This window comes from Camelina sativa, chromosome 14 (assembly GCF_000633955.1).
Source record: "Camelina sativa cultivar DH55 chromosome 14, Cs, whole genome shotgun sequence".
Taxonomy (NCBI): domain Eukaryota; kingdom Viridiplantae; phylum Streptophyta; class Magnoliopsida; order Brassicales; family Brassicaceae; genus Camelina; species Camelina sativa.
Window position 1 is genome coordinate 13,727,103 of NC_025698.1, and position 9,662 is coordinate 13,736,764.

Consider the following 9,662-nt stretch of genomic DNA (forward strand, 5'->3'; position numbering starts at 1 on the left):
CCCCCCCAGCTCATCCGGTGGGTCGTCTTGGTGAGGTGATTCTCTAGAGACCTCAGTCTTTCGACGATAAATCTGAGATATTTGGGCGCCCTATGGTTCCTGCTTTCCGCCTATCTTATTGATTCCCCTCGAAGTCATCCTTATCACCTCCTTTCTCCTTGGGCTCATCCCCCATCACCAAGTGTTCTACTTGGTTGATGTCGGAAGGGAGCTCTGTCTTGATGCCGAAACTGAGTGAGATTTTGACGGAAAAAGCTTTAACCCTGACGACCTCTTTCCCTCCTTTTGCATCTTTGGCTATTTTAGGTTGTGGGTGTTCTCCTAATCTCACCGATTTGCCATTTTATCCGAGGAAATTTGAATCTACAAACCAAACCAGACCTAATTCTTCTTTGTCTTCTCGATCCAGGTTTGATTTTCGAACCTAAATCCTATTTTCGAATCCTGGTAGATAGAGAATCTCGGCTTGATTTTGTTACATATTTGACTTTGAAGTTTTTTAGACCCCATAGTAGAGTATCAAATACAACCCTACCAGTTTCCTCTGCCTGTAGTTTTACTGGCCATAGAAACCGTAATAGCGTTGCAAAAGCCTCTACAGGTTGGGTAGTTCATCACCTTTATCAAGATCAGCTTCATAGTGTGTATCAAAAGATAACCGAAACCCTCAAACATTACCATTACCATTTGTTTCTTGGTACTAACCTAGTGTTTCTCATAATGTCTCAAGCCAAAGCCGACTACAAGCTTTGTGTGGGACTCTTTAACCTCCATGGCTATGAGTTTCATGTGAGGGAGGACTCACTTGCTATGTTACGGCTTTGCTTGCATCTTACTAGTCTTAACCTTAGAACAACCTTATCTCTCTGTCTCTTTCAACCGCCATTAGTGTGTAAGCTCGGGTTTTCCCTTCTTCTACAATGCATTCTCGGCTACAAGCTTTGTGTGGGACTCCTTAACCTCCATGGCCAAAGGCTTCATGCGAGAGAGGACCCACCTGCTCTGTTACGACATTGTATTTACCTCTTACGAGTCTTGGTAACTTCACCATCTGCTAGGAGATTTGTGCCGAAATCTGTAGCAATCCTTGATCAATTGGTCTTGAACTTTCTCCTGATGGCGAGAACCTTATCCCCCAGTTCTCTATCTTACCTCTTTTCTCAAAGCTCCGATGCATATTTTGTAAGAGCCATTGTTGATCACTTGTTGATCAAGGAAGTTGCGGAGCATGTCTTTAAAGGCACTGCCACCATGGTCCCAACAAATCTTTCAAGCCTTGCTAGCCTCCCAAAGACTTGCACCTCCTTAGAAAACTCATGGAACCATTATCTATCTATGTTTTGTAATCTTGTTAACCCTTCAATTTTCCCTTTGTATGAATTCTCCTCTTTGAGGCTTTAAGTTTAATGAAAACTTGTTTGACAAAAAAAACGAATTTATTGATATGCTATTTTGAAAGTTGAGAAAATAGTCATATTGGATATTGCTTCAATGTCCAAGTTATAGTAGTTTGGAAAGATGAGAAAAAAGTTAATGGGCAAAAAACATTTTTATAAGAAAGGAATCGAAATAGCTATTGTCAAAATTGAGATAGGTAAGACTGGTAAGAATCCACCCAATAAATATGTATACCACACTTATTGGACAATCTGTTTGTACGTAAATTTTGCTTCTTCTTTAATGTCTAAAGAAATGCTAGTGGGTTTTAAACCCCGCTTTAAAATGCAGCTGTCGAGCCTGCCGAGACGCCGTTTAATTGCTCGGCGGTGGTGCTCTGCTGGGATTTTCCTATAATCGATTATAAAATAGGAAAATGATGAAAAATAGGTTATTAAGTTAGTGGCGGCCATAAACTAGGGTTGCAGGTTTACAAAAAAAATCATGGGGAGAAGATGATCCGGAAACTCACCCTTACTAAATAGGTTATTAACCAACTGTGATGTGCCGAGTTTTACTAATTCACTTGAAAAGGAAATATATAACCACTAAAAAGTATAATGTTAACATTTATTATAAAAATATTTAAAATACTCTTAAACTAGTCCCTTATTAATCTCTTTGTAATCCTCATTTAATAAATTAATCGCTAGGCCCTCTTCCACTGCCCGACTAACGTCTAGCGATTTTTTAAACATAGGTTTTAAATGACTAAGAAAAAACAACAAATGATCAATTATGAAACTAACAATGTATAAAAATAATACTGAGTAATGAATACCTGACAATACCCTTTGTAACGGAGATGTGAAAGCCTCATGACAGCTTACACATATAATCCATTGCCTGTATTTTGTGAATTGTAATACTTGGTTTCGGCATATTTTTAATTTATTTGATATACACAAATAGTATATAGAATATTGTCCAAATTATGTGATTCTGTTTTCAAAATCCAGTCAATAGTGTTTATCATCATGACGAAAGAGTGATCCACATGTTAGATTAGGGATCACTATTTTGCTTAACTCAAAAATCTTTCTTTTATTATCTCTTCTAATTAATTAAGGGAGATTCTCGTAAATAGCACCAAAAAAACTTTTTTTTTCCAAATTTAGCATATCGTCTCTAAAATTTCAAAAATAGCACTATATTAAAAAAAATAATATTCTAAAATTAAATTCTAAATTCTAAATTCTAAACCCGACCTCTTAAAACTATACCCTAAATGTGAAATTGAGAATTCAAACCTAAAAAAAAATTATAAAAATTAATTTTAAATATTGCAATGTGTTAATTAATGCTATTTTTGGAAGTCTATGAAATGTGTGCTATAATTGTCTATAAAACTTGTTTTAGTGCTATTTTAGGATATTTCTCATTAATTTATCACACATTTATATGTTCTTTGTTCTACATGCTGCCAATCCTTAGATAAGATATGTGTGTGCTTTTTTCTCAAAGTAATTTATGAAACATTCCACATATTTTGCAAAGGCAAAATAAATATCCATAAGAATTTACAAATATGCTACAGTAAAAACTCTATATATTAATAATGATGAGACTATGACATTTTATAAATTAATATTTATAGTGTAAATTAATAATTATTAATTTATCGATATATTTTCAATTGTTTAAAATCTAGTGAATTGAGACAATTTTAGCAAAACAAAATTAGATTCTCGGATGTTATAAATTTTATGATTTTGAAATTGACAATAAATTACAAATACTGTAGACAAATTCACTTATACACATGACATACATAAATACAAATTTATGAATAATAATATCATTTTAATATCCTATTAAACTATAAAAATGAAAATGATGCATATTTACAAATTGAAAACTTTAAAAAAGTTAGCTATTTTTATGACTTGTTATAGAATATTTTATATCATTATATTTTGAAAATACTACATAACAATTATTTCTAGATATGAGTTCTAGGAGAAGATTTAGAATTTTAAAGCATACTTTATTATATCATAAATATATATTTTTTTTTACATAATTATTAATTTATGATATTATTGGGACAATATTCTATATAGGGATTTCAAAAAATTATTATCTTATTATTTTATTGAATTTAGTTATTGTTTTATTATTTTTACTCAGACCAGTAAAATTTATTAATTTATAGAATATTAATTTATAGAAGTATTAATGTATTATTTTGAAAGTTGAGAAAATAGTCATAGGATTTTAATTCAATGTCCAAGCCCATATATTAATCTAATATACTTTTCATTTCAAAAAAAATTCTGGCCCATTTACTTGCGTACGATATTTATCTTTAGGTATTAAAATCTCAACACCGCAAGATCTTTTTCCTGAGTTTCAAGACAACAACAACAAACGAATAAGAAGAAGAAAAAAAAAAAAGCAGCAGCGAAAAATTTCAAGTTTCAAAGAGTTTTTTTTTTTTTCCTGACCAAGCAAACTTGGGTTAGTGAAATCTCAAATCTTAGATAATCCAATTTCGTTATCTGTTTAAAATTGATTTCGTTTTCGTTTGGTCTCATCTCTTGAATCAATTGACTCTTCTCATCTTCATCCCCTTCACGTTTCGTAATTTACCGATCTGTTCTGCAGATTTTGCCGTGAACTTTTATTAATCGTATTCTCTTGTTTAGTTTTTGTTGTGATTTAATCGAATCTGTTGGGACCAGATTTGTGTCGTGTCATGTTATAAAAGCTGTTTTAACAAAAACAGGTGCTGCTTTCAATTAACACACCCATTGAGATTTGTGTCTTTGTTATGTTGTTGCATTTATTTGTTATGTAAGGAATCATTAATTCCGTTATGTTTCTGTGGATCCTCGTTGATCGACTGGTGCTTGCTATATTTTGCAGATATTATTTTCGTCAGCTAAATCTGAGCTTTGTCTTGTGTTAGTTTCAAAGATCGAAACTTTTAACTATGGGAGAGGAGCATCCGAGAAAGCGGTCTCGACAACATTTTGAAACGGAGACGACGAGACACGTTTCTTTGTTTGAATCCCCTCAATGTGAATTGTATTTCACCAGGGAAGAGATTGAGCGTTTCTCTCCATCAAGAAAAGATGGGATTGACCTGGTCAAGGAGTCGTTTCTACGGTCTTCGTATTGCACCTTCCTGCAAAGGCTTGGCATGAACCTTCATGTGTAAGCTCACAACAAATAGTATTCTTTCTTTATTTGTTGTTTCTTTTTGCTGGGAAGTAGCGTGTTTGTTCTCTCTGGTTGCTTGCTTCATGGAGTATACTTAATGCTTCTTCTTTCTTGCAACTTGTTTTAGCTTAAAGAGGGGTGCCTAATGCATGACAATGGCTAGCCTAACTGTTGAAAATTTTGTCGTAGGGCCACTGTGGGAGGTGGTCTGGAGGTTCTCGAACTATATAAATAAATTCTTCATTTTTGTCTACTACATTTATATCTCGTGAATGGAGAATTATGTAATTATAGTCAAAATTTGGTGTTCATGCATCATATATTGGCTCACTTCTCATCGGCAATGGGAGGCTTTGCATCTGTTGTGAATTTTGCTTTGGAGCTGTTCACCTGTTTAGACATGCCCTTGTGATAAGTATATATATATGTCTGTATTTGTAATTCTCTGCTGGGTTATCAAAACCCTCAGCTCTGTTCCTACCATTACCAAATACCAACTGATGTTCTTAGTTTTCTGAGCAAGTGCACTTCCTCCGGCCTACTATTTTTGAATCATCTATCATAGGTACTGGTGTTTTTTGTTTTTTTTTTTGCATTAATCACGCGTGTCCGAACAGTTTCATGTTATAACAATGCTGGTTTCGGTGAAAGTGACGTCTTGCATTTAGTTGCTGCCCAAGATATTATAACATTTGAACTTGTTCATGTTGAAGGTTTTTGACAATCTCATTGCTACAGGTCCCAGGTTACAATAGCATGTGCGATGATGATGTGCCACCGGTTTTACATGCGTCAATCTCATGCTAAAAATGACTGGCAGGTAAGAACTATTTTGTATAAGTATGCTGATCAATTGCATTCATTGAAGCTGACAGGAAAGTGAGAAATTTATATTTCGAACAGGATTTGGGTAATGAGCAACATAATGCTGATCAAAACAATTCGAAAGTGTTTTTTTTTTTAAAGTTAATTCAGTCTCTAGTGATTAGTTAGAAGATTATTTGATTGATGCTTACTAATATCATCTTCTAATTTTCACTTGGTGAATTGCAGACGATAGCAACTGCCAGTCTGTTCCTCGCTTGCAAAGCTGAAGATGAGCCATGTCAACTGTCCAGCGTCGTTGTTGCGTCTTATGAAATAATTTATGAGTGGGATCCTTCTGCCTCAATTAGAATCCATCAAACTGTAAGTATTTATGAATCTATCTGTATTGGTAAATTTGCACCCAGCATTCTGCTAATATATTACTTGTTACTGCCTGTAGGAATGTTACCATGAATTTAAAGAAATTGTTTTGGCCGGGGAGAGGCTTCTGCTCGACACAAGTGCTTTTCTTCTAGACATTGAACTTCCCTACAAACCTCTGGCTGCGGCTTTGAATAGGCTGAACGCTTGGCCTGACCTTGCAACATCTGCATGGAATTTTGTGCATGACTGGTAAAGACCCTTGTTATTGTTAGAATATCTGTGATTTTTCCCCCACATTGAGTTTGAATAATCTTATAGTGCGTTGTTTCGTGTAGGCTTCGAACCACCCTATGCTTGCAGTACAAACCCCATGTTATTGCAACTGCGACTGTGCACCTAGCTGCCTCATTTCAAAACGCGAAAGTAGGCAGTAGGAGAGATTGGTGGTTGGAGTTTGGAGTTACAACTAAGCTATTAAAAGGTTTGTTGTTCAAAACACTAACTTTTCTCTGTTATTATTGCCAGTCATTTGATCAAGTGAGATGGAGTGTTTTTATAATGTTAGCGCTGATAATAGGCAATAAGATAGCTCCAATTTAAGTGGCATGTTAAGTTCTTACCATGTGCACATATTGAGTCTGAACGAAAAGACTGCTTGCTGATTTTAGTGGTTGATTAAAATAACGGGATGTTTTCATCAATGGTGACAGAGGTGATCCAGGAGATGTGCATGCTGATAGAAGTGGACAGAAGGAGGACTATGCCTCCTCCACCTCCACCTCCAAGAAGAGAGTTAACTTGGGCAATACCTGCGCCCATGAAGCCAGTCCACATGGCTAGAGGTCATCCGTTTCACAGCTACCCTTTGCAGTCCTATAGACAGGCTGGCATCTGGTGAGCCATTGTTGAACAGCATGAAGATGTCATCTCTCTTAGAGTCCGAGTCGGGTTGATAGACAAAAGAAGATTATTATGTGGAGACTCATGAGAGAGGCAGTGTAGCATTATATAGCGATCCGAGTGAGGTGCTAGGTGCTTTTGTCTAAGTTAAGAGCCTCTCAGGTATGAGCAAAGTGAATTCCTCAAGCTTTCATCATCTTTGTTCTCGTCCAGAGAGTTTATGTATAGAAGTGTCCATTTCACGTGTTATAATACTCTAGAAGACTTTATATCGTTGTATATCTGGAATCAATGTTTTGGGTTTCGTTCAAAAGGTTCAAAAATTTTCCTGACTTCTCTCATTGGTTAAGTAATTTGGTTTTGATGAGGTGCTGTTAGGTCTGTGTTATGTTGACGAACAACACAATCAATGATGCAAACCCCAAAAACTCTAGTTCTAATCCGGAAAATTGAATGAGCATATACATATTAGTAGAAGTTTAAAACATTGTAGCATATACTGAAACTAGAAGCCTTAATGATGTGAAAAATTAGTAGGAGGAACTCAAGAGTTATCTTACCGATAAAGGAGTAATACCGATCGCGTAAACCGGTCAATAGAGTTACCCAAGCCAAAAGCGTATTGTTCCATATAAGAGGAAACCGAACCGGGTTCAAGTTTCCATTATTTATCTTTTAATTCAATTAAATATAAATCCACATATCAGGATCTCTCTCTCTCTCCCCCAACTCGCGAACAAAGCAAACCCTAGATCATCAATCGGAGAGGAAGACGGCAGCTCTTCGTCGGCGATTCTTTCCACCGGCGGTGGCTAAACTTTCACAGATCTCTTCATCTCTGTAACATTCTGTACGCCTTCTCTCTCTTTTTCTTCGGTTTCGTGATCTATTACGGCTCTGTCTCTGTATTTCTCAGCTCTATCTTGGAGCCGCTGCTTCGTCTCTGTGTTTTATTGTCTCCTTTTGGGTGTGTCTCTATCTCTAATTTTTCTTTAGCTTTTGCTCTGTCTCCGATTTTATTATACTCACGTCTCTTTGGTTGTATCTATGTGATTATTCTTCATTCAAATTCAATAGCTGACTAAGATCTATGTGCTTTTATCTTCAATCGTTCTTGGATAATTCATTCCCTTGTATAGAAATCTATGGCTTTACAATTAGTTAAGTTCGTTTAGTATTTGATTTACATATCTGTGTGTTTGTGCTTGTTGATAAAGATTTTGTGTCAATTACTTTTGTGTGTTTGATTCTGTAAATTCAGGGTGGGACTTCTGCCATGGCTGAGCATTTGGCTTCAATTTTTGGTACCGAGAAGGACAGAGTCAACTGTCCCTTCTACTTCAAGATTGGCGCTTGCCGCCACGGTGACCGTTGCTCTCGTCTCCACAACCGTCCCACCATCTCCCCTACACTTCTCCTCTCAAACATGTACCAAAGGCCTGACATGATAACACCTGGTGTTGACGCTCAGGGCCAACCGCTCGACCCTCGCAAGATCCAAGAGCATTTTGAGGATTTCTTTGAGGATCTCTTTGAGGAACTCGGAAAGTTTGGTGAGATTGAGAGCCTCAACATTTGTGACAACCTTGCTGATCACATGATTGGCAACGTATATGTTCAGTTTAAGGAAGAGGATCAGGCTGCAGCGGCTTTGCAGGCTCTGCAAGGCAGGTTCTATTCAGGGCGTCCCATCATTGCGGATTTCTCTCCTGTGACTGATTTCCGCGAAGCCACGTGTCGGCAGTATGAAGAAAACAACTGTAACCGTGGTGGCTACTGTAATTTCATGCACGTGAAGCTTGTTTCGAGAGAGCTGAGGAGAAAACTCTTTGGGAGGTATCGGCGGTCATACCGCAGGGGTAGCAGAAGCAGAAGCAGGAGCAGGAGCAGGAGTATTAGCCCCAGGCACAAGAGAGATTATGACCGGCGTGATCCTCCTCCTCACAGGGAATTCGGTCACCGGGACCGAGATCGCGAGTTTTACCGTCATGGAAGTGGGAAAAGAAGCAGTGAGAGGTCTGAGAGGCAAGACAGGGATGGTTCAAGGGGTAGGAGACCAGCAAGCCCTAAACGAGGAGGGAGCCCTGGTGGCGGGAGAGAAGGAAGTGAGGAGAGGAGGGCAAGGATTGAGCAATGGAACCGAGAACGGGAGGAGAAGGAAGAGGGAGGAGCTTAAAACTCTTGATTTACTCGAATCACAGTTGCTGCAATGTGGTTTCTTGTGCGTCTGCTTCTATGCGTTTGCTGATTGTTTCTGAGATCGGTAAAATCTGGCAATGGGATTTTCATTTGGTTGTTTTAATTTGGAACTTGAAATGAGTGGAACCAACTCCTTTAGATTATAAAAATGTTTGGGGTTACTTTCTTGTAGTTTTTTGATTAGGAAAAAAACCTTGTTGCCGCGTCCCCTTGTTATTGATATTCACCCGTGTTCCTTAGAACTTTGTACTATCGTCTGTTGGTCTAAAAGAGTTTTAGTTTTCTTTTAAATTGTCGTTTCTTCTTTTAAGTCTTTAATGCTTGGTTTGGTTGGAGAGATACGTAACGAGTCCCCTCTGTTCTCTTACTAATTCGGGTCAAGGATTGAGCAGTAAGTGGCTGTCACTCACTTGGGCCTCTCAGTGCATTGTTTGGGTTCAAAATTGACTTTTATTTACCCTTTTTCGCTCAAGTTCATATCGTTCGTTGCTTGGGTTTTGATTCCTCAACTTTGTTCAATTCATAACATTTTTGTTATGATATACATCTCATAGTTGGAGATGCGTTCTGTAAGAGCAATATGTACTATTTTAAGTCGTGGCCATTGGCCAATCATTAACTGAAATGTTATAAAAAAAAATACTTGAAATTTAACAAAACAAAACAAAAAGACTGGAACCCTGATTATCTAGTTCCAAAATGAATCATCCAACCACTTTGACCACAATAAGTTAATTACTCTTATCATATACTAATTTTTTTTTTGTCTA

General features: G+C 37.0%; 3 protein-coding genes across 7 annotated transcripts; 2 read left to right on the top strand and 1 right to left on the bottom strand.

The window, feature by feature from the left end:
* Nucleotides 3,843–7,027, top strand: LOC104741368 (cyclin-T1-3). Of its 4 annotated transcripts, none has more exons than XM_010462217.2 (7): nt 3,843–3,897; nt 4,349–4,596; nt 5,341–5,422; nt 5,656–5,790; nt 5,870–6,042; nt 6,129–6,274; nt 6,504–7,027. In XM_010462217.2, exons 2-7 carry the CDS (start codon nt 4,373–4,375, stop codon nt 6,689–6,691), a joined length of 948 nt encoding a protein of 315 aa, XP_010460519.1. In that variant the 5' UTR covers nt 3,843–3,897; nt 4,349–4,372; the 3' UTR covers nt 6,692–7,027. The 4 variants fall into 4 exon arrangements, with proteins under 4 accessions (XP_010460519.1, XP_010460518.1, XP_019090747.1 ...); XM_010462216.1 differs by having other exon boundaries at nt 3,852–3,897; nt 4,306–4,596; XM_019235202.1 differs by lacking the exon at nt 3,843–3,897 and adding an exon at nt 4,730–5,167 and having other exon boundaries at nt 4,504–4,596.
* Nucleotides 7,359–7,746, bottom strand: LOC104743562 (the record flags this gene model as incomplete). Its single annotated transcript, XM_019235513.1, is given in 2 exon segments — nt 7,359–7,622; nt 7,624–7,746. Coding segments are annotated over 2 exon segments (372 nt in total), but the record flags the coding sequence as incomplete, so codon positions are not given.
* LOC104741369 (splicing factor U2af small subunit A) lies at nt 7,392–9,183 on the top strand. 2 transcript variants are annotated; one of them, XM_010462218.2, is made up of 2 exons: nt 7,392–7,543; nt 7,955–9,183. In XM_010462218.2, the coding sequence occupies exon 2, from the start codon at nt 7,970–7,972 to the stop codon at nt 8,867–8,869; it is 900 nt and encodes a 299-aa protein (XP_010460520.1). In that variant the 5' UTR covers nt 7,392–7,543; nt 7,955–7,969; the 3' UTR covers nt 8,870–9,183. The 2 variants fall into 2 exon arrangements, with proteins under 2 accessions (XP_010460520.1, XP_010460521.1); XM_010462219.2 differs by lacking the exon at nt 7,392–7,543 and adding an exon at nt 7,576–7,660.